A 24,919-nucleotide genomic window follows, 5' to 3' on the forward strand; every position below is an offset into this window, starting at 1 on the left:
CTATGGAGCAACTAAGCCCATGCACCACAACTATTTAGCCTGTGCTCTAGAGCCAGGAACTGCAACTACTAAGCCCACGTGCCCTAGAGCCCACGCTCTGCAACAGAAGCAGCCACCACACTGAGAAGCCTGTGCATGGCACCAAAGAGTAGCCCCTGCTCTCCACTAGAGAAAAGCCCCTGCAGCAATGAAGACCCAGTTCAGCCATAAATAAATAATTAAAAAAAAAAAAAAGAGGAAATGAGGTCATTGCCCAGCAAATATGATGTAGTGAAGAAAGAGAGATCACGTATTGTGAATCATCATATACAGATGACCTTTGCTGGAGTAAGAAAAAAGAGATAAGGCCAAGTACCTTCAAATTGATATTAACATGTCTAGTGTCAGATTCACAATGCTGCAAGTTTTACAGGGATAGAAAGCCTCCAAGGAGCTCTTTAGAGCATAAACATCTAGAACTTCCTTGAGAAAAGAAAGCCAACATGTGGTCAAATGTCTGGAGAGATCACAGGAAGCTCAAGGACCCAACTAGGCCCCACTTGTGGAGACAACGCAGCTCACAAAGGGCTCGGTACAAGCTGGGGAGCTCTTTGCTCCCCAAAACTCAGAGCCCACTGAGCCCACAGCCAATGCTGGTCCAGACATTCTCACAGGAAGATGCCCACTGGCATGCTCTAAACACCAGGTAAGGAAGGGAAATGGAAATATTTTAAATTTTATAAAACCCTACAGACTGAGTATAGATTTGCTGGTTGTCTATGTGAGCCCTAATGGTAAATGCCTGTAATGTGTCTTCATAACTATTTTGAAGAAGTGGACTGCTCTGCATGGTGACCCAGGACTCATGTATGATGCATCTTTGTTACGGGACACTGAAAATACGGAGAAGAGCAGTAAAAAAAAAAAAAATTGTGCTCAACATCAACTACAGTAAACCATCACTCAGACACAGCATTCAAGTGACTGGGTGTAGAGAGCTCTGACTACAGTCACTGCAGTCTACTAAAATTTATAGAAATCTATAGTTTTGGCTTTTTTCAAGGAAGAAGAAACTGTGCAACTTCAATTGATCAAGCTGAAATATGACAAGAACAAGCTGAGAAATCTAACCTAAAGAATCTAATAAAATCCACCAAGGATTATCACAGAACATATGTGAAAATGACAACCGACTCCTTTTCAGGACCTATGTTAGATTGCGGATTTCTCTGATAATTTCTTCAAAGATGGTGAAACAAATGAAAGTTCAAAGGAAAAAAAAGTCAGAAATGTCAAAAGGAAAAATGGTTTAAAAAACTTAATTTCAATCTGTGAAGATAAATCCATAAGTGACTATAATAAATGGAAGCGTTCAAATAGCTCTAGCTAAAGAAGTTTTACATATTTAAAGCAGTCCCAAATAAAAGAAATGAGACACACAGATCACTGCTGCTGCTCTGAAATTTTGAAGTCAAATATCACTGACTCTTCTAGCGGGAGGGCAAGTCAGTGGTCAAGTTCAGCCTTTCCAGGGTCGCGGTCACATCAGTAGATCTCCAACCAGTCTCTGAACAGTGAACTCACTCCTCCCAAGACAAGTGGTTGCCAGGCTGGACCCTCTGTGAGGGATGTCTCTCTGATGCTGAGTGAGCCACACAAAGTATTAGCAAATCCAGCTCCTCCATCCTGGACACATTCGATCTTCTGCTTCAATACCTACTGTCCCTGTCAATGGAGAGCCACAGAATACTTCTGAGAAGAGCATTAAGAGTTCTGCTGGAAAGGAGGCAGTGAGGTTTGCTTTAATTTTGGAGGTATGCTTTAACGGGAGACAGTGACTGGTGAGTCTGAGGAGAAGATGTGAGGAACTTGCTAACTTGCACACCTCCCAGACTTCTGGCTTCAGAAACTGTGTAAAGGGCTCTGCACATGCTATTACCACCCACCAGGCAGGCAATGAACAAGGGAGCAGAGTGGATTTAGAGAAGAGAGAACGTCAGCTTGGATCTCCTCCCACAGTCATATAGAGATTTTTTTAAGACAAGAGGAAATTTGCATCTGGAATTCATAGAGACATCTGAGCCAGAAATTGGAATATGGAGTCATCCATATGTAGGGAAAGGACTGCCCAGGATGGGTGTTAGGGTGGACTAAGCTTGAGGCCAGGGGAAGCAACATTTAGTAAGAAGGGTTCAGTGGAAGAAGAGGACCAGGAGAAGGGAGCAAAAGCCAGCGCAAAATGTAGGAGGCAAACCAGGGAGAAGCATTCAGCAGAAACCAAAGAAGGCAGGGTTCTCTGTTTGGATAAAATACACAGTTGTTTAAATGACGCTTTTGAAGTATTTTTGAATAATCAGAGATGGCATTAATGTTGGCTGTAAAGCACAACATACTAAATTAAAATATTAATGTTTTGGAGTTTGGGATTATAGCTCCCCACAAAAAGCATAGATTCATGAAAACTAATGATATATAAGGTCAAAGAGAAAGTCATAACAATTTAGAGAATCTACACAATATATACTATGTTCTATAACCGTTTCAATTATTTTGCTGTAAAAAAAAATTAAAGGGCTACCTTTAAAACCCATATGACTATTGTGTTATTGTGATTTATAATAAGATATGCATTTGGTCTTTGTCCAATTTCTGGTACAGAGCTCATTAAACCCTTGGAACTTCCTAAGTGATTAGAGTGGAAAAAAAGGTGTCTTGATATTCACAGCAAGCTTTTTCAACTACACCTGACTTTATGTTAATGCAGTGACTTTCGGAAGAACCTCAGGATGGGGGCTGGTTGTCAGGAGAACCCACTGTGTCATTAGAGTTGGGACCTTCAGTCCCACCCCTGACCTCCAGGGAGGAAAGGGGAACAGAAATGGAGACCAATTCAATCACCAGTGGCCCACAATTTAATCAGTTGAGCCCAAAAGGACAGGGTTAAGAGAGCTTCTGGGTCGGTGAACACATGGAGATTTGGGGAGAGCGGTACCCAGGTGCTCCCTGCCCTTCCCCCCCCCCTGCCCTGTGCATCTCCCATCTAACTGGTCCTGAGTTATATCCTCTTATAATACACTGGTAATCTGCTGAGTGAAATGCTTCTCTGAGTTCTAGGAGCTGCACTAAAGATGAATTAAACCCAAGAAGGGGGCTGGTGGAACCTATAAGCTGCTCAGTCAGAAGCCCAAGTGGACCTGAAGAGTGAGCAGCCTTGCAGGACTGAATCTTTAATCTGCAGGACCTGACACCATCTTCAGGTAAACAGTGTTGTCAGAATTCAGTTGAACTGCAGGACTGCTTCGTGGTGTGGAAGGAAAAAAAACCACAGATCTGAGTTAGTGTTAGAATCGTAGCTATAAACCATAGATATTACTGACTAACTTTTAGGTTTAAAAAATATTCACAAGAGAGATCCCATAAAACTTACAACAGAAAGACAGTGAAAATGTTTTTTACCCCAACAATAACTAGAAATAATACAAAAGTAAAATTCCTATAAGCAATGAAATACAGGAAACACCCAGAAACTAGCTCAGCAAAGAAAACACAAACCAGCTACAAAAAAGTCTAAAACTCCATTAAAAGGACATGAAAGATGATCTGAATAAATAAAGAGGTCTTCCACTGTCTTGGAGGATATTATTAAAATGACAATAGTCCTCAAAGTAATCTACAAATTTAATAAATTGAACACTATCAGGACTTTTTCAGAACCTCAACCACTTAATTTAAATTTATATAGAAAACTACAAGCCCATCAGTAGCTAAGTCCTGATAATGTTCAAAATGTGAAAAAGGAGACACTTCTCCTCTGGGTAACAAGACGTACTGCAAAGTACATTTATGAGAGCTGTTTGGTACCCAATGAAGATAGAAAAATACAATTAAAGGAAAAGAACAGACCCTCAGACATGGACTTATCCACATACAAGAACGATATAAAGTTGGCATTAAAAACCAATGAGTAAAAACTCTTTAGTAGATGATGTTGAGAGCACTGTCTTGCCAGGTGTGTCATACCACACACTCAGGTCTCTGGACAGAGCAGATGTTTAGATGCAAATGATGAAACGATAACACTATGGAAAGCTGTGAATGAGAGAATGCTGGTGACCTGGGCCTAAGAAGCAGTTTCCTAAATGAGAAGAAAATATCGCAAACCATATATGAAAAACAGATCTGATGATATCAAAATTAAATACTTCTGTTCAACAAAGGACACAACAAATTCAAAAAAAGGATAAAACACTAGGGGAAGAGATGTATAACATCTAAAATTGATTCTATACTTAAGATTTTAATTGAATCCATTCCAAATTGTTTAAATAGCAAGATTAATAGCAAGTTAAAGTAGGGCATTCTTTGTCCTACAGAGTCTTGGAGGGGCTAAAGACAAAGTAAAGACCACTCACCAAGCCATGACTGAAAACCAGGCCACAAAAGCAGTGGCTGCCTCTTCTCTGATCTGAAAAACTTTGCTGTACACCCGAAACTAACACAATATTGTAAATCAACTATACTTCAATTTTAAAATGGTTAAATAAATTGCTTTTTAAGTATATATGGTATATGGGACTCCCAGATGGCTCAATGGTAAAGAATCTCCATGCCAATGCAAGGCGACGTGGGTTCAATCCCTGGACTGGAAGGATCCTCTGGAGAAGGGGGTATCCACTCCAGTATTCTTGCCTGAAAATCCCATGGACAGAGGAGTCTGGCAGGCTACAGGTCATGAGGTCACAAAAGAGTTGGCCATGACTTAGTGACTATTCATATATAATGTTATATTTATATATATATATGTCAGTTTATCAACTTTAGTCTCAGGGCAATAGGGAACCACTGTAATGTTTCTAATCTGGGAGTAGCCAGTTCATCTTTGTACTTTAAATAGTTTACTCTCAGACCTCCCTGGTGGCATAGTGGATAGGAATCTCCCTTGCAATGCGGGGATGCTGGTTCGATTCCTGATCTGGGAAGTTTCCATATACCCTAGGCAACTAAAGAACAAGTGGCACAACTACTGAGCCCCTGTGCCGCCACTACTGAAGCCCGTGTGCCCTGGAGCCCGTGCTCTGGAACAGGAGAGGCCACCACAATGAGAAGTCTGTGCACTGCAACTGGAGAGTAGCCCCCACCCTCTGCAACTAGAGACAGCCTGCACACAGCAACAAAGACCCGGCACAACCATAAGTACTTTTTTTAATAGTTTACTCTCTTGCCTTGTAGAGAATTACTGGAAAATACCCAGACTGAGGGCAGGGAGAATATTTAGGATCTCAATGTTGGATGATCTGTTCTAGCATAAGTAGAGGCAATGGGAACAGAAATTACAAGCCTTATCAAAGAGAAAATTTTAGAGTAGAGAAAATGGAAGGAATGATTGATGTCAAGCTCAAGTATGGGGAGGTGGGAGAACCAAAGAGTACAGTAAGGCTGGATGCCATGCCTTGGTTGTGAAACTGGGAGGCAGGTGTTTAAAGTGTGGGGAAGAGAGTGAGTATAGTTTTAGACTCGGTGACCCTCCAAGACCTGTGACAGCTCAGCAGGATGTGCCTAATGCAGGACAGAGGGGCCAGAGATGCAGACAGCTGTCCACTGGATCTAGATGGTGATGAAGCCGGATGCGGTGGGCCCAGTTATTATTCTGAAGCAGATGGTACTGAAAATGATCTGTGAATTTAGAATCAAATGAGGCTCCTTAAAGATACCATCCAAGCCAGAGATAAAACGCTTCCAGTATTACTTCTTCACTTACATCACATTTTCAGCCCAGAGACAAATATCTCTCCACCTCAATCACTGCAGTTTTTATTTAGTCTTATTTGCCCACCAATAACACATCAGATCCAATGGAGTCAACACATTTTTAAATTTTTCCAAAAGTGAAATAAAGACACATCAAATCCTATATCCTGAAGAAACTGCCAGGATACTATCCCAATATTTTATACCCTGAAAGCCATTTAACCAACACAGCACTGCAAGCAAAATGAGGTATAATTGCTGACCATCCTGGATAGCTGCAGAGTGTAACACCGCCCATGGAGAAATCACATCTCTCACCTCTCCCAGGAGGCAAGCACTGGTCTGCAGCTTTGAAAGGTGTTGGGTAGGGGATAATATGTATAATATATACATATTTTACAATAGGAAAAATATGAAAATATGTACAAGTACATATTTCTAAAGTCTGTCTCTAATGTAACCTCATTGCTTATATTACTCTTTTCAAAGATAACACTTGTATGTTAATAATGAAGAGACTTATGGCTTACAAAACTTTCCTCAGAGTATTCAAATGCATTTATTTGGAATCCTGAAATAGTTCTTTTCTAGTCCATTTGCTTCTTAATGAGCTTAAACAAGCTGCACTTCTTGAAGGCCAATACAACTTTTTTTTAAAAAAGTAAAATACAGAGAAGCTCTCAAAACCTTTTATCTTTTTAGTCTCTTAAGAAATTTTTCATGCCAATGCAAACTTTTAAATAAAATATCATGGACTCATAAAAGTTATGTGAGTAAGCATATATAATACTAGGGAAGACTGAAAACAAAAACCAATATACTAGAGCATATTGAAATAAAAGAAAGAATTAGTAGTAGTAGTTTTATTGAGAGGTTTAAACTAAAAGGAAAAAAAATAAAAAAATAAAAATAAACTAAAAGGAAAACTGCAAAGCCTATACAGCATTCAAGAATCAAAGACTTATTATAGACAATGTATCTAAAAGGATTTACACAATGTATTTGTGCCAGTATTAGAAAGACTCCATACACTGTAAATCCCTGGGTCATAACACTGTACAGCACAGTCTTCTCTCCTGGAGATTTCCATAAAACAGGTCCACCACCCATCACACCCACACTTACTACCTTGGTGTTCAAAACACAAGGTCCTGAGTACACATCAGATAGCAGCATTCCAACTCAAATCCCCTTTAGTAACATTTAACATTTGATCAAAACCATCAAGGTTTTACCACCAGCCAGTGCCAAAAGCATCTTTACTCCATGGTATAAAGGATCCTCCAGCATAGGGATTTTCTTCCACTCTAAAGTTAGCGAAGTTCTAAATACACAAAGTATCATTACTAGAAAAAAGTTAACTCTTAAACCCACAACTTATATATGAATTGAAGGATTGGATGAGACTTGGAAGAAGCAGCTTCCCAGCAGAATTACATTCACTTTTGCAACCTGGGAAACCTAAGAGGGAGGAAATTATCACTGGGGACTTCTCTGGTGGTACAGTGGGTAAGAATCTGCCTGCCAAGGGAGGGAACACGGGTTCAATCCCTGGTCTGGGAAGATTTCACATGACATGGAGCAACCATGCCTGTGTGCCACAACTTCTGAGCCCCAATTCCAGAGTCCAAGAGCTGCAACTACTGAAGCCCACATGCGTAAAGCCTCTGCTCTGCAACGAGAAAGCCACCACAATGAGAAGTCTGAGCATCGCAGTGAAGAGCAGCCCCCACTCGCCACCACTAGAGAAAGACCACACAAAGCAATGAAGAACCAGCACAGCCATAAATAAGTAAATAAATAAACTAGTTAAAATTAAAAAATAAATCTTTGCCCCATCTTACAGGAAATAGGAGGGACACTTAAAAAGGGAGGCCAATGGAAAGACTTCTCAGCCTGCACTCCTGCTGCAGGGCTGCTATTGTGTAAAGAAACAACTTAAGTGTCACAGAATTCTTCACATGTGCACTAGATCCCAGAGAACTACCATCAAGGACCATTCTGCCTGAAGTATAAAAAGAGACCGAAAGGAGTAAGGTTAAACATTTTAAAGCATAATTTTAAAACACAACAAAAGCTTAATGTTCTCAAGAAATTACTCTATTCCCCGTGAAAATTAAAAAGGACAATTTTTGACCCATTCCACCTCTGGCATAACAGATATTAAAGCTACCAATAGGTCCAGGGTATGCTGGACACTACTCAATCACAGAATAATGGCAGTAATTTCCCATGCAATCAATCCCTCGAGAGACATCCTTGAAGGGAAGACACAAAAGCTTCCCTCTCTCTCACCCACAGTGGAGCAGGTGTCTAAGAACAGCACTCCCTGGAATCCTCTGCTAGCATCCAATAAACGTTATCTCTTGTTCTTATCTTTCTGATGTTACAGTACCCTGCATTACTACCATTTCAAATTGACTAGAAGTTTTATTTTCTGTGTATTTATATATTTAACATTCAAAAAATCTCAGAAAGTTTTCAGTATATCCAATAACTTTATATTGGATATAAATTATATCCCACAAGTCAGTTGGGAATGAATGAAGATGGCAGAGGAACAAGACATGGAGCTCATCATCTCCCCACAGATACATCAAAAATGCATCTACATGTGGAATGATTCTCACAGAACATCTACTAAATGCTGGCAATGGACCTCAGACCTCCAAAAGGGCAAGAAAATCTCCATGCAACTGGGTAAGGCAAAAGAAAAAAAGAGAAAGGAATCAGGACAGGACCTGTGGCCCTGGGAGGGAGTTGTGAAAGAGGAAAGGTCTCCTTGCTGGCTGGGAGATCAGCTGGGACGGAGCAGGAGCTTTGGAGCCTTGGAGGAGAGCATGGTGGCAGGTGTGCAGAGGGCAAGCAGAGAGAGTCCTGCACGGTCAGGCGGTGCCGACTGGCATATCCTAGCCTCAAACGCTCGTACTAAGGGGGCTGGGTACCGAGGCTCAAGCCTAAGGTCAGGCTTGGGGAGAGGACTACGGTTGGTGCACGAAGACAGCAAGCCAGCGCAAGGGCACTAGGGTGTGATGCACTACAACCAAGGGAGTTCAAGAAGAAGTCTGGGACCACCAAAAAGGCAAGGAGCCACTGCTGTGGGGCACGTGAAGAGAGGGTCGGGCCCACCATAGGAGCCTCTATCTCTGCACGTGCTCTCAGGCATCAGGGGGCCACCTACATGAGCTGCAGGGGCCGGCGTGAGCCACCACTGCCATCTAGGGTTCCAGAGGCATGGACCACTGCCACCACAGAGGGTCCTGAGACGAGATGCGGGCTGCTGCCCCCACTTTCCTGGGACAACGAGCAGCCCACCAACAACAAAGGTCCCATGGTGAAGCACTGATCACTGTCATCCCCCTCGTGCAGCCAGCCGCCTGTAACAATGGACCGCCGACTGGGAGCCAGCTGCTGCCCCCACCTTCCCCGGGGCATGGGCATGGGCCGTGCACCTGCACACCCCTTATCAAGGGGATAACAGCCAGCACATGCTCAAAAAAGAGACAGCAAGCATCCATACCAAAAACAGCCCTCACCCCTCCAAAAAGTTAAACCCACACAAGCTACGAAGGGATGCGCCCACATATACATAGTCCTCCAAGACTACAGTAGATTGGTTTCTCCCAAACTCACAGAGTAAGAGAAATACAAAAATGAAGAAGCAGAGGAATCACTCTTTGTTAAAAGATCAAGAGAATTCCCTCGAAAGAACAATAAGACAGACTTCTTCAGTCTAATAATGGAAGTAATGAAATATTTAAAGAATTAAGAAAGGCTATCAACAGAAATGCAGATAACTGTAAAAAGGAGCTAGAAACTATAAGGAGGAGCCAAGAAAAATTAGAAAACTCATTTGCTGAGATGAAAACTGAGCTCATGAGAATGAATAGCAGGATGACAAATACAGAAGAAAGAATAAGTGATCTGGAAGATAGAATAATGGAAATTGCACAATCAAAATAGCAGACAATTACCCAATCAAAATAGCAGACAGAAAGTCAAATAAAAAAAAAGAAAGAAAGAAAGAAAGAAATATAAGAAACCTATGGGATAATATGGGCTTCCCTCTGCCACCACAGAGGGTCCTGAGAGCAGATGTGGGTTGCTGCCCCCACATTCCTGGGAGCACAAGCAGCCCACCAACAAGGGTCCCATGACACAGCCCCGATCACTGTCTTCATCCCCCTGGTGCAGCCAGCCACCTGCACCACGGGACTGCCAACTGGGAACCAACCACTGCCCCCACCTTCCCTGGTGGCTCAGACAGTAAAGAATCCACCTGCAATGCAGAAGACCTGGGTTTGATCTCTGGATTGGAAGATCCCCTGGAGAAGGGCATGGCAACACACTCCAGTATTCTTGCCTGGAGAATCGCCATGGACAGAGGAGCCTGGTGGGCTACAGTCCATGGGGTCAAAAAGAGCTGGGCATGACTGAGTGACTAAGTACAGTACAGCACATGGGATAATATAAAACAGGGCAATCTACACATAACAGGCATTCCAAAAAAGGAGAAGAAAGAGAAAAGGGGGTTGAAAACATATTTGAAGAAATTATGGCTGAAAGCTTCCCAAACCTAAAGAAGGAAACAGATATCCAGAACAGGAAGCACAGGGGGTCCCAAACAGACATCAAGACATAACAAAAATGGCAAAAGTTAAAGAGAGGATTCCAAAACCAGCAGGAGAAAAGCAAACAGCTAATTACAAGGGAACCTCCATTAGGCTATTGGCTGATGTCTCTATGGAAACACGGATAAAAGTTTTCTGGAAAAAAGGGAGTAGCGAAATATATTCAAAGCCTTGAAAGAGAAAAATCTGCAACCCAGAATACTCTACCCAGCAAGATTATCATTTAGAACTGAGAGAGAAATAAAGAATTTCTCAGACAAGCAAAAACTAAAAGAATATTAAGCCTATTCTAAAAGAAATGTTGAAAGGTCATCTCTACATAAAAAAGAAGGAAGATGATATTTGAAAGAGGAAATCACAACTGGGAAGTAAATCATTTAAATCAGCCAGTATACAGATCAAAAGGGCTTCCCAGGTGGTGCTAGTGGTAACAACAACAACAAATAAACCTGCTGCCAATGCAAGAGATATAAGAGACCTGGGTTCAATCCCTGGGTTGGAAAGTTCCCTTGGAGTCCATGGCAACCCACTCGAGAATTCATGCGTGGAGAATCCCATGGACAGAGGAGACTGGCAGGCTGCAGTCCATAGGGTCACATAGTTGAACATGATTGAAGCAACTTAGCACACACACACACACACACATAAAGATCAAAAAGAAAAAAAAAACTATTTGTGAAAGCAATGACAACACAAGGAACAGCAAAAGGATAAACACAAAGATGTAAAAAAAAGGACATCAAAATCATAAAATCTGACTAAGGCAAATAAGAATATGCATATTCTTTTTCTTTTTTTAGAATGTGTTTGAGCCTATATGACTATCAGTCTAAAGCAAGCAGATATAGGAAGGGGTTAACATACTTGAAGAACAGAGCAACCATAAATCAAAAACATACAATAGATTCACAAAAACCAAAAAGGGAACACAAGTTAAAATAAAAGGAAATCCTCAAACCACAAAAAGGAAAAGGAAAAAAAAAAAAAAAAAGGAAGAAAGAAGAAATAACCAATTGGAAAACAAGGTCTGAGATGGCAACAAAAACATATTGTCATTAATTACCTTAAATGCTAATTGACTGAATGCTCCAATCAAAAGACACAGAGTGGCAGACTGGATAAAAAAATTAAAAAACAAGAATCTACAATATGTAGCCTACAAGAGGACCAACTTAGGGCAAAGGACACACAGACTGAAAGTAAGACGATGGAAAAAGATATTTCCGGCAAATGGAAATGATAAGAAAGTGGGAGTTTCAATACTCATATCAGACAAAATGGACTTTAAAGAAAGATAAAGGACACTACTTAATGATAAAAGAATCAGTACGTGAAGAGGATAATATAGTCATTATCTTATAAGCACCTAATATGGGAGCACCCAAATACAGAAAACACATACTAATAAACAGAAAGGGAGAAATCAGTGGGAATACATTAATAGTAGACTTTAACCCGCAACTCATACCAATGGCACATCTTCCACACAGAGAATCAACAGGGCAACAGAGATCCTAAAAGTGCACATGGAACATTCTCTAGGATTGACCATATCAATTCAGTTCAGTTCAATCGCTCAGTTGTGTCCAACTCTTTGCAACCCCATGAATCGCAGCACGCCAGGCTTCTCTGTCCACCACCAACTCCCGGAGTCTACCCAAACCCATGTCCATTGAGTCAGTGATGCCATCCAGCCATCTCATCCTCTGTCGTCCCCTTCTCCTCCTGCCCCCAATCCTTTCCAGCATTAGGGTCTTTTCCAATAAGTCAACTCTTCCCATGAGGTGGCCAAAGTATTGGAGTTTCAGCTTCAACATCAGTCCTTCCAATGAACACCCAGGACTGATCTCCTTTAGGATGGACTGGTTGGATCTCCTTGCAGTCCAAGGGACTCTCAAGAGTCTTCTCCAACACCACAGTTCAAAAGCATCAATTCTTCGGTGCTCAGCTTTCTTCACAGTCCAACTCTCACATCCATACATGCCTAATGAAAAAACCATAGACTTGACTAGACGGACCTCTGTTGGCAAAGTAATGCCTCTGCTTTTAAATATGCTATCTAGGTTGGTCATAACTTTCCTTCCAAGGAGTAAGCGTCTTTTAATTTCATGGCTGCAGTCACCATCTGCAGTGATTTTGGAGCCCCCAAAAATAAAGTCTGACACTGTTTCCACTGTTTCCCCTTCTATTTGCCATGAACTGATGGGACCAGATGCCACAATCTTAGTTTTCTGAATGTTGAGCTTTAAGACAACTTTTTCACTCTCCTCCTTCACTTTCAAGAGGCTTTTTAGTTCCTCTTCATACTAGGGCACAAAACTTAGAAATTATTTCATGCATCTTCTCTGACCACAATGGCATGAAAGTAGAAATCAACCACAGGAAAAGAAGTAAGAAAAAAGTGACTACATGGAGACTAAACCACATGGTGTGATTAGAAGAGAAATGAAAGGCAAAGGAGAAAAGGAAAGATATACCCATTTGAATGCAGAGTTCCAAAGAATAGCAAGGAGAGATAAGAAAGCCTTCCTCAATGATCAGTGCAAAGAAATAGAGGAAAACAATAGAATGGGAAAGACTAGAGATCTCTTCAAGAAAATTTGAGATACCAAAGGAACATTTCATGCAAAGATGGGCTCAACAAAGGACAGAAATGGTATGGACCTAACAGAAGCAGAAGATATTATGAAGGGGTGGCAGGAATACACAGAAGAACTATACAAGTAAGATCTTCACAACCTAGATAATCACAATAGTGAATTCACACACCTAGAGCCAGACATCCTGGAATGTGAAGTCAAGTGGGCCTTAAGAAGCATCACTACAAACAAAGCTAGTGGAGGTGATGGAATTCCAGTTGAGCTATTTCAAATCTTAAAAGATGATGCTGTAAAAGTGCCGCACTTAGTATGTCAGCAAATTTTGAAAACGCAGCAGTGGCCACAGGACAGGAAAAGGTCAGTTTTCATTCCAATCCCAAAGAAAGGCAATGCCAAAGAATGCTCAAACTACCGCACATTTGCACTCATCTCACATGCTAGCAAAATAATGCTCAAAATTCTCCAACAGTACGTGAACCGTGAACTTAGAGATGTTCAAACTGGATTTAGAAAAGGCAGAAGAACCAGAGATCAAACTGCCAACATCTGTTGGATCATCAAAAAAGCAAGAGAGTTCCAGAAAAACATCTGCTTTATTGACTATGCCAAAGCCTTTAACTATGTAGACCACAAAAAAACTCTAGGAAATTCGTAAAGAGATGGGAATACCTGACCACCTGACCTGCCTCTTGAGAAATCTGTATGCAGGTCAGGAAGCAACAGTTAGAACTGGACATGGACAACAGAATGGTTCCAAATAGGGAACAGAGTACATCAAGGCTGTATATTGTCACCGTGCTTATTTAACTTATATGCAGAGTACATCATGAGAAACACTGGGCTGGATGAAGCACAGGCTGGGATCAAGATTGCCAGGAGTGATATCAATAACCTCAGACGTGCAGATGATACCACCCTGACGGCAGAAAGCAAAGAACTAAAGAGCCTCTTGATGAAAGTGAAAGAGGAGAGTGAAAAAGTTGGCTTAAAACTCAACATTCAGAAAACTAAGATCATGGCATCTGGTCCCATCACTTCATGGCAAATAGATGGAGAAACAGTGGAAACAGTGACAGACTTTCTTTTTTTGGGTTCCAAAAGCACTGTAGACGGTGACTGCAGCCATGAAATTAAAAGATGCTTGCTCCTTGGAAGAAAAGCTATGACCAACCTAGACAGCATATTAAAGAGCAGAGACATTACTTTGCCAACAAAGGTCCATCTAGTCAAAGCTATGGTTTTTCCAGTGGTCATGTATGAATGTGAGAGTTGGACTATAAGGAAAGCTGAGCACTAAAGAATTGATGCTTTTGAATTGTGGTGTTGGAGAAGACTCTTGAGAGTCCCTTGGACTGTAAGAAGATCCCACCAGTCCATCCTAAAGGAAATCAGTCCTGAATATTCATTGGAAGGACTGATGCTGAAGCTGAAACTCCAATAGTTTAGCCACCTCATGCAAAGAACAGACTCACTAGAAAAGACCCTGATGCTGGGAAAGATTGAAGGCAGGGGGAGAAGGGGATGACAGAGGAAGAGATAGTTGGATGGCATCACCATCTCAATGGACATGAGTTGGAATAAACTCTGGGAGTTGGCGATGGACAGGGAGGCCTGGCATGCTGCGGTTCATGGGGTTGCAAAGAGTCAGACATGACTGAGTGACAGAACTGAACCGAAACAACATACTACTAAAAAACCAATGCATCAACAAGAAAATCAAGAAGGAAATTACAAAGCAACAAGGTAGTACATATTAGATTCTTCCTAACGGTCCCTTAATGCTAAATTTCATTAATATCAGATTATCACTTAAAATGCAAAAGCAAGAATGAACAAAATAATAGTTTTCCTCTATTTCCACTACCAATAAAATTTATATTTGGAAGCTTAAAGTTACTGCATTATCATTGATAGCAACAATAGTTGCTTGTGGGTTGATTTTAACTATCAACCCACAAAAACAGGAACAGATGTTCTCCCTACACAGATTCTATAGAAGTATCATTCTATCTTCACTACTGATTCAATCATATGTATGCATGCTCAGTCATGTACAACTCTTTGAAAGCCTCTGGACTATAGCCCACCAGGCTCCCCTGTCCATGGGATTTTTCAGGCAAGAATACTGGAGTGGGTTGCTATTTCCTATTTCCTCCGACAAAGGATCTTCCTCACTCAGGGATCAAATCTGTGTCTCCTGTGTCTCCTGCATTGCAGGCAGATTCTTTACCCACTGAGCCATCAAGGAAACCTAAGTATACCTCAGTGATAAGGATTTAATTTCAACCACCCAAAAATGCTAGTAGTCTTCCAGGCTAAATTCAACTATTTATTTACCAATAGGAGGCCTAGACACACACACACACACACACACACACACAAATAGTCAACTGGTATTCATAAAGGCCTCAGTATGCTCAATGCCCATCTTACTGGCAGAGAGCAGATGTGGCATAGGTATTCAATGGATAGAGGAGGAGGATGAATGGATGGAATCAGGCAAGCAGGCAAAGAGAAAGGAAAAGCAGAAAGTGAAAAGGAGGCCCCAAATATTCCCTAAATCCAAGAAATATATGTGATATGATACAGACAAAAGTACAGAGACATGGAGATGACTGCCAGTCACACCAGCTGGGACAGACACAAAAGAGGAAATGGGAACTCAAGCAGCTTTTTCAGATACTAAGTAAAGAGAGACAATAGTATGTTACAAGAGAGTAAACACTTCTAGACAAAGGTGCAAAAAGGAAAATGAAATGCACGTTCATAGAACAGTAAGCTGATTAATTCGACTAAAGTAGAGAGTTTCTGAAGGAAACCATGGGAGGTAAAGGCTGCAAAGCGAGGCGGGTAAATACTGTGTTGCCTCTACCCACTCCCTGCTTTAAACATCAGTACCTCCTGCTAATCACACAGTCATACCCCCATCATATGCTTTCCTTCTCCAAACCCCCAAGAAAACCACAATTTCTGACAAAGTGACAAAAAGGGTTACAATCACAGAAAATGAAAAAGAGAGGAAAAAAAAACTGATATATAAACAATTTGAAGAAAAAAAAAACCTTGATTAGAAATATTAATTTTCAACTAGCAACTAATTATATCTTACCAGAGTTTGTATATGATTTCAGAGTGGTTTTGATTTCACAAATATGGTTTGGATGACTTTGAACCATATAGCCATTAAGGTAATAAACTAGGACAGGAAAGTAAATAGCACCAACTGTCCACCTTCTATGTGCCAGGCAGAGTTGTAGGGACTTGACAAACACTATTTCATTAAATCCTAATATTATTCATTTGGAATTATTCCTCCACTTTCATACATATCAGAAAAAGTTACTTAAGAGGGACCTAACTGTACATCAAGCTATGATGCAGATTTACCTGGAGTAACAGTAATTAGTAACTACTGTTGCCATCGCCCAAGGTGTGTGTTCAGCACCTTTTTAATAGGACCAGAAGGAAATATGGCTGTAAAGGCGCCTGCTCAAGGTCAAATACACATGGCTTGTATCCAAATGCCTAAATGCGTGAAAAGCCAGGCCACTCATTAAAACCCATCACTGAAGGTACTGGGGTGCTTTACTTCAATCCAAACCAGAACCTTAAAGGAACAATGCGAAAGTGTGTTTTAAGCCAAACTAAAATGACTTGAGAATAGTGTTCCCAGTCCCAGCTTACACTGCCGAATCATATTCAGAGATATGAGACCCAGTAAGGCAAGATACAGAGGAAAGGACTACATTCTTGTAAAACCCTTCCCTGTTGTAGTAACACTGATGCATTATACACAGAAGGAGTGATTCCTGACCATCACACATTTATTGGACGATGACTGGACGTCTAACACTCTGTCAGATACTACTGCTGGATATAAGACTGCTCCCGGCCCTAAACATTCACAGTCTAATAACTTAACAAGCTGCATGAGAAAGTCTGTACTCCTAGAGTGGGTCCTTCTACTTTGATATAAAAATCAAGATAGCCTTTAGAAAAGCTGCAGTGAGAGTCACACAATTTAAATTCTAAAGCCCAGGCCCTTAATTGACTAGCTAAGGACCAGAGATCAAATTGCCAACATCCACTGGATCATGGAAAAAGCAAGAGAGTTCCAGAAAAACATCTATTTCTGCTTTATTGACTACGCCAAAGCCTTTGACTGTGATCCACAGGATCACAATAAACTGTGGAAAATTCTGAAAGAGATGGGAATACCAGACCACCTGATCTGCCTCTTGAGAAATTTGTATGCAGGTCAGGAAGCAACAGTTAGAACTGGACATGGAACAACTGACTGGTTCCAAATAGGAAAAGGAGTACGTCAAGGCTGTATATTGTCACCCTGCTTATTTAACTTCTATGCAGAGTACATCATGAGAAACGCTGGACTGGAAGAAACACAAGCTGGAATCAGGATTGCCAGGAGAAATATCAATAACCTCAGAAATGCAGATGACACCACACTTATGGCAGAAAGTGAAGAGGAACTAAAAAGCCTCTTGATGAAAGTGAAAGAGGAAAGTGAAAAAGTTGGCTTAAAGCTCAACATTCCGAAAACTAAGATCATGGCATCTGGTCCCATCACTTCATGGCAAATAGATGAGGAAACAGTGGAAACAGTGTCAGACTTTTTCTGGGCTCCAAAATCACTGCAGATGGTGACTGCAGCCATGAAATTAAAAGACGCTTACTCCTTGGAAGGAAAGTTATGACCAACGTAGATAGCATATTGAAAAGCAGAGACATTACTTTGCCAACAAAGGTCCGTCTAGTCAAGGCTATGGTTTTTCCTGTGGTCATATATGGATGTGAGCGTTGGACTGTAAAGAAGGCTGAGTGCCGAAGAATTGATGCTTTTGAACTGTGGTGTTGGAGAAGACTCTTGAGAGTCCCTTGGACTGCAAGGAGATCCAACCAGTCCATTCTGAAGGAGATCAGCCCTGGGATTTCTTTGGAAGGAATGATGCTGAAGCTGAAACTCCAGTACTTTGGCCACCTCCTGCGAAGAGTTGACTCATTGGAAAAGATTCTGATGCTGGGAGGGATTGGGGGCAAGAGGAGAAGGGGAAAACAGAGGATGAGATGGATGGATGGCATCACTGACTCGATGGACGTGAATCTCAGTGAACTCTGGGAGTTGGTGATGGACAGGGAGGCCTGGCATGCTGCGATTCATGGGTTCGCAAAGAGTCGGTCACGACTGAGCGACTGATCTGATCTGATCTGAGTGCTCCAAAAGCTCACTGACATACTTCATTTTATTTTATTCATATTAATAACAGATTTGATTTTCTAAGTACAGATCCTGGATGGGTCACTGACCAGCTTAATGCCCTGAAGCAAGGTACTTCACATGCCTGACCTTGGTTTGCTCATTGGGAAAACACTGTCACAAGGATTAGAGATAATTATGCAATGCACGAACACAGAGCCTTGCATTTAGTAGAAGTGCAACAAATATAGCAAACATCATAATCACAGCATTTATAAACCAATAACAAACTGACCAGAAACATCAAATTAGAAGCAATGGGGGGTGGGGGGCAGGGACCAAAGATAGCTCTACGAATCAATAGCTGACAGGAAGTAAAAAGTTTAGAAAACCAGGTAGATACAAAACTTCAGAAACAGCCAACTAGAGTCACCAATTACACTTCAATAGCAGCTGAGGGCAACACCAATGATTTCACAGGATGAAACCATGATGGCCTAAAGATGACATTAAGCCATTTAATGAACCATTAAGTCCACATGTTTTAAAAAAAGACAGATAAGCACATAATTAAATGACTTTGGAAAGATTTCTATCAAAAGTGATTTAGCATCACCAACTTAACATTTCATATGCCTGAACTTTAACTGCAAAATTCTATTCACAAGCTTCTGCTTAAGTATAACATGTGCAAAGGAATCTCTTAAATATCATAGCAATTTTTCTACTAAACACTGAAAAAGATGTTTTTTCAAATTAACTGTGAAATTTCAGTCCAATGGCTTAAGACATCATCAGCTCCTGAATAGCTAAAACAAGATAAAGTCTTGGTCCCCTTTATTGCTAAATGCTGTTATATCAGCAACAAAACACAAACATGTGCCATGCAGATCTCTCTTCACTTGAATTTTCTCCCCACATTTGGAAGGCAGTAAGAAGAAAAACATCTGTTCCTTTCTGCAGAGCTGACAATCCTCATTCTACGGCTTAAAAATAAAAGATGTTCATGGAGGCTTATAGATCTATCACCTGCTTCAAAGGCAGCTGGCAATTACTTGATCCAAAGACATGCAAATTAAAGCCAGAAAACAATTTCCCTGAGGACAATGCTAGTCCTCGCCAGGGATCTAGTAATTTCCAAGACACTCATAAAATCCTAGAGGATGGTAAAGAATCAAAGAAAAGGCAGATGACAAGAAAACAGACAACAGCTGAGGAACAGAGGCCTGTGTCACTCTGGATTCCCTGGGTTCACCACAGGGAAGCTTCCCGGAGAGCTGTCTGGAGAAAGCCTGCTTCACTGACCAGCAATCACCCTGCCTCTAGCCCAGGAAGGCCAGATGTTCAACAATGAAAGGAGTTTACCATATTAATGACAGAAACTGGAAAATATTGTAAGTGAAGGCCTTAAACACCACACTATTTTTTTTTAAGTTTTTTTCTCTATATGATGTCTGACAGTGCTGAACATCCAAAAATGACTAATAAGCAAGAACATTCAGACTCGAATCAGTAGACTCAGCTATTTTTGGCTCAGCCTCTGAAAGAATTACAGTGTGACCTTGAAAAAGTTTCATCTCTTTGTTTACCTCCATGTGACCACCAGCTACAAGATTAGGTTAAACCTACCAATTCTTTTTTTTTTTTTTCTTTTAAGAAAGTGAATGGGTGAGATAAATATATAGAAACAGCTATACAGATAACCAATAGTTACTGACCAACTACATCCAAACATCAAATATAAAGCACTGCCCCATATGTATCACCTTATGTGGAATCTAATATATGACACAGATGAACTTATCTATGAAATCAGAACAGACTCACAGAGAACAGATTTGAGGCTGCCAAGCATGAAGGGGTTGAGATGGAGTCAGAGGTTGGGATTAACAGATGTAAGCTATTACATACAGAATGGATAAATAAGAAGGTCCTACTACATAGCACAGAGAACCATATTCAATATCCTGGTATAAACTATATGGAAAAGAATATTAAAAAGAATAATAAAAAAAAGAATGTATATAGTGACTGGACAACAAAACATATATATATATATATATATGTATAACTGAGTCACTTTTCTGTATGGTAGACATTAATACAACATTAAAAACCAACTATACTTCAATTAAAAAATAAAGGTGATGCCCATATTAAAGCAACTAACTACACAGTAAAAAATTCTGCTTGGAAGTCAATAAAACCCACTTACCTCCTGAACAGGAATCCTGCTAAGAGTCCCAAATTTCAAATTTGGAAATACTTAGAACATTTAAATGAAATGCTAGCTCCAAGAATACCCCTTTTATTTTCCTTAAGGAAAACAAAACTTTAACCTGGGGTTGAAAGGTCCTATGATCTTCAGGACTCAGATCAATCCTCCTATGAATTCCTTTCTCTTCATCCCTTGCCAAGGCAGTAAGTCACTGCACACTTGATGCACCCAAAGTACTATATCTCTGTATGTTCCTGTGCTCTTAGTCAGTGAGCCATGGAAAGGCAGAACCAGGATTTAATGATCTTTATATCACTCAGCACTTAACATATTGTCTAGCACAATATGGCTGCCCTGTGTGTGTGTGTGTGTGTGTGTGTGTGTGTATGTATATATATATGTTAAACAAAGGAAATGTATTTTTCATTTAATATTCATTTGGAAATGAATATTTCCAAATTCTAAAGCTGCTTGGAAGAATAATATTAATGAATGGTAATCTTAATTATGGTGATACTTTCATTTTTAGAAAAACAATGTATGAAATGAGTGTTACCTACATAAGGAGGAGGTAATTTCTCACCAACATTAAATTCACAAAAATTAACTAAAGAACTTTCCAATCCTCTTCCTTTATAATCAGTCTTTTGTGGGTTTTTACACTTGTGTTTTGTTTACAATTTATCTAGTGAATATCAAGACTATAAACATTCCTAACTTAACCTACAAAATAACAGAAAAGGAAAAGTTAAAAAGGGAGAGCAAGCATGTAAAACATGGAGAAGGCCACTCTTAACTAGAAGAATCTATGAATGTAAAACTAAGAGAGTCCATAGATGAAACTTAAACTGTGGTCAATACAAGCAAGTACAAAAAGTGAATAATATATACCTAAGGGTGAGGCAGCCGTGTTCATTAAGAAACATAATCTACTGTTTTACAGATAACCTATTTACTAAAGTTAATATAAGATTTATTAAAGAATATAAGATTTTAAGCTTTTCAAATTATCTTTGGTATTTTTAATATTTCAAATACTTATTAAAATCTACCAAGACTTGCATAAATTCTCATTTTCTCCTGCTTCTTAAATTCTTACACTCAGCTATTTAATAATTAATATTAGTAAGCATGAAATAAGCTGACACTCTTACCAGCGGAAAGGCCCTGGGATCTAACCAAGAATGACTTCACTGCACTATTTGACATTCACCACGTTGAGCTGACCCTTGGACTGACCCTGAAGCGTCCACAGCAGACGCTGGGAAGGTTCCAGCAGCATCCCCTGTGCTCTTGGCCTACTCACCATCAGTCTCCAGGCCACACCCTGTCTTAGTCGGGCCATGAAACCAAATGTAAATGATCCCTAATACTCTAGATCACTCTGTATTTTCTGAAAGCATGTATGAGATTCGGTTGTGTCACCAAACAGGAGTGACCACCTAAGTTCACTAAGGCGTCCACCCTGATCACCGAGAGAAACTATGCATCAAACGGCGCGCCCAGGCGGGTACATCAGAGCAGTCCTAGAATAGATGATGTGTCACAGGGCTGTGAACAACCTCCTTATTTTTAATGCTGTGGGAGGAGGACGGAAAGAGAAGGATGGCTTTGCAAACGGTGCCAAAAAGGAGTTGATCTGCCTGGCGTGACCCGGGATATTTTGGAGAAATGGACACAGTGGCCCTTTTTCTAGATGACTTAGAACCGACACGACTAAGCTGCTCCCTTTAATTCTCTGTATGCAAATCGAAGCGTTTCTGAGGGGCAGGTGCCTAGGGCCCCGAGCCCAGGGCTCACCTGCGAACACACCCTGGAAGCCGCCTGCCCCGCGCTGCACCAGGTGCGCCGAGACCCCCGCCCCAGGAGCACGGCCCAGCTCCGCAGTCCAGTCGGCCGAGCGGCTGCGGCCCGCGCGGGGCTTCCTAGCCGGGGCAGCGGCGGGAGCCGCGGTGGCTCCGGAACCGCGGCCCAGGGAGGACTCCGGCCGTCTCTGGACCCGGGGGCTGTGGCTGGGGGACGGAGACGGGGAGGGTCCTGGCGAGCTGAGCTGCCGGGTGGTGGTCCTGACATAACAGGGCGCCAGAAGCGGGCGGGCCCGGGGGCGGCGCGGGCTGCGAGCTGGACTGAGTGGCGGGGAGGCGGCCACAGGGACGACGGGCTTCGGCGCGCCCTCCTCGCGCGTCGCCCCTTGCGTGCACGGGGCCTCTCCCGCCGCCAGGCCGCACTCCACCCCCGGAGAGTCTCGGGGCGCGTCCTCGAAGGCGTCCTCCTCGCCTTCCTCGTCCGTGTCCGCTGCCCCTCGGTCCCCCGGAACCGACCCAGGAGACGCGAAGGCGGTGGCTGCGGGCGGCTCTGCGGCCGGGGGCCTGTCGGGGGGCGCAGACAGCGCCGCTTCGGCACTGGGGCCCGGCGGGGGTCGGTCCAGGCCCGGCAGGACCCCAGACAGAGAGGCGGTGGAGGGGGGCGACACCGGGGGCGACTCGGGGCCCGGGGACTGCTGCTGCAGTTGCTGGAGGCGGATCGCCTGCTGAATGTCTGAGAGCAAGTCCTCCTGCTCCGCGGCCGAGTGAAAACTGTAGAGGTCTGTGTCCGAGCCCGAGCTGGTCCTTTGTCCATCCTGCGCCCCCGCCGCGGTCTCCGCATAATCGGCCACTGCCGGGCCGCCGACCCTGGCCAAGCTGGGACCCCCGGGACGCGTCACCTCGAAAGGATCCGCACATTCGGTATCCGACAGGCCCGTCTCATCAGCTGAGAGGCTGAGGTCTGGGGTTTTGGTAACCAGAGAGTGGGCGCTGTCCAGCTCGCCGGCCTGCAGGGCCTGGGGGTCCAGCACATCCTCACGAGAGCCGCCGGTACCTCTGCCCTTGGACAGGGTCTTCCGGATGCGCAGGTTGGAGAACACCGAGGCCCTGGGGTCCGACCGGCTCTTTTTCCGGCCCGGCTCCGCACCGCCGCCCCCCTTTCCGTGCCGGCCCGGCGCCTTCTTGCCCCCGCCCGCCTTCTTTGTGCCCTCAGCCTCGCGGGGCCCAGCGGCGTCCTCACCGCCGCCGCCTCCATGCGGGATATCGCCCGCGCTTCTCTTCGGCTTCGCGTCCTGGTTCCCCATGCTGCTGCCGCCGCCGCCGCTGCGGGGGCTCAGGCCATGCCAACCCCTGGGCCCGGCAGCGCCGGGCTCCCGGCGAGTCGCGCGGCGGCCGCACGGCTAGGCGGAGGGAGGATGTCCGCGCACCTGCCGCGCTTCGCACAACGCGCCGAGGCTGCGCCCGCCCGCGCGTGGCTGAACGCGCGCACGGAGCACCGCCAATGACCGGGCGGGACGCACAAGGCCCCACCCCTCCCGCCCCATGACTCCGCCCCATCGGCTCTAGGCCCGGTTCCTCGGCCCTGCCCCTCCTCCGCTAAAACGCCAAGAGCGCCCCTCAGTCTGGGGACCTAACTGCCGCCAGAGTCCATTTCCTGGTCCCCGCCAAACAGCTTGGCAGCTGAAAGATCCACGCTGAGGAAAAAAAAGAAAAATTTTAAAGAGGAAAAAAGGAAGCCACATTCCAGTTTAGTGGTGCAGTAATATCAAAGCTACATACTGTACTTCCAACCTGCCTGAAGAAGCATGGTTCTTTGATAAACATTGGTTGAGTAGATTAGTCTTTTCTTCAGTAACTCATCATCTTAAACCCTGTTAATGTGCTTGGCATATGGTTTAGAAAAGGTTACTATACATAATACTGCTTTTATGTTATTGCAAACCTTGCATCTCCTTAAGAGAACATTTCATTTCAAAGCAGTCATTTCAAAATTTCATTTTTCAAATTTATTTTTGACAAAATGTTGAAGTGGGTGGGGGAGTTTCGGGAAATACTAAGAGATTAGACTTGATTAAAATGCTAATCTCCAAATTTCTATGCATTCACCATATAAACCAAACAGTGTTTATATTCAAAAAATCAAACTCATCCATATTAAACATGCCCCTGTTGTTGCCACCTACAAAAAAGAGAGAGGGAGAGGAAAAAAAAAAAAAGAAAAGGAAACACCCTTGGCACAAGCCCAAGAAATCACATGTTATATGGAAAGCCACCACTCTCCCAAGCAAACCCTTCAAGACAATCTTTTGTCTTGGCCTTTGCTGTGAAAGTTTGTCACAGTTCACTGTCTAGGGGAGAAAAATTTGCTGACCCTAAATGAGTCTCCTTGACATTAGGATTCATTTAGGTTGATTATTGGGAAGCCTAAAGCATTCATGTATTAAAGCTGAATAGAGTAATCAGCAGAGATGTCCACCACGCTGGGTGTGATGGGGAGATTCAGTGGACCTAAAAGTCAGAGTTCACTGTGTCCCCTGTCTCTGCTGGCCCAGAAAACGCTCCCTCACCAAACAGTGCCTCTTCTACCTCCTTGTGAAGTGCCTTCCTCCCCTTTGACGTGCCAAACCATTACCCTCAATGTCCTCTGTTGCCTTTAGTGGAAGACAGTACTTAAGGTGAGGGCTGTGGCCGTTTTGGCCATGATTCTGTTTTCCAGGGTCTCT

The 24,919-nt window shown here is 42.8% G+C and overlaps 1 protein-coding gene across 1 annotated transcript in view; it reads right to left on the minus strand.

Annotated features, from left to right (window-relative positions):
- FMN2 (formin 2) overlaps positions 1–23,666 on the minus strand; it is a 373,106-nt gene extending 349,440 nt beyond the window's left edge. Inside the window, exon 1 of the mRNA XM_055587923.1 lies at positions 22,192–23,666. Coding sequence (XP_055443898.1) covers positions 22,192–23,500 — 1,309 coding nt within the window. The 5' untranslated portion in view covers positions 23,501–23,666. The remainder of the gene's footprint in view (positions 1–22,191) is intronic.
- Between the last annotated feature and the right edge of the window lie 1,253 nt (positions 23,667–24,919).

The sequence above is a fragment of the Bubalus kerabau genome, chromosome 1 (assembly GCF_029407905.1).
Source record: "Bubalus kerabau isolate K-KA32 ecotype Philippines breed swamp buffalo chromosome 1, PCC_UOA_SB_1v2, whole genome shotgun sequence".
In the NCBI taxonomy this organism is placed as follows: domain Eukaryota; kingdom Metazoa; phylum Chordata; class Mammalia; order Artiodactyla; family Bovidae; genus Bubalus; species Bubalus kerabau.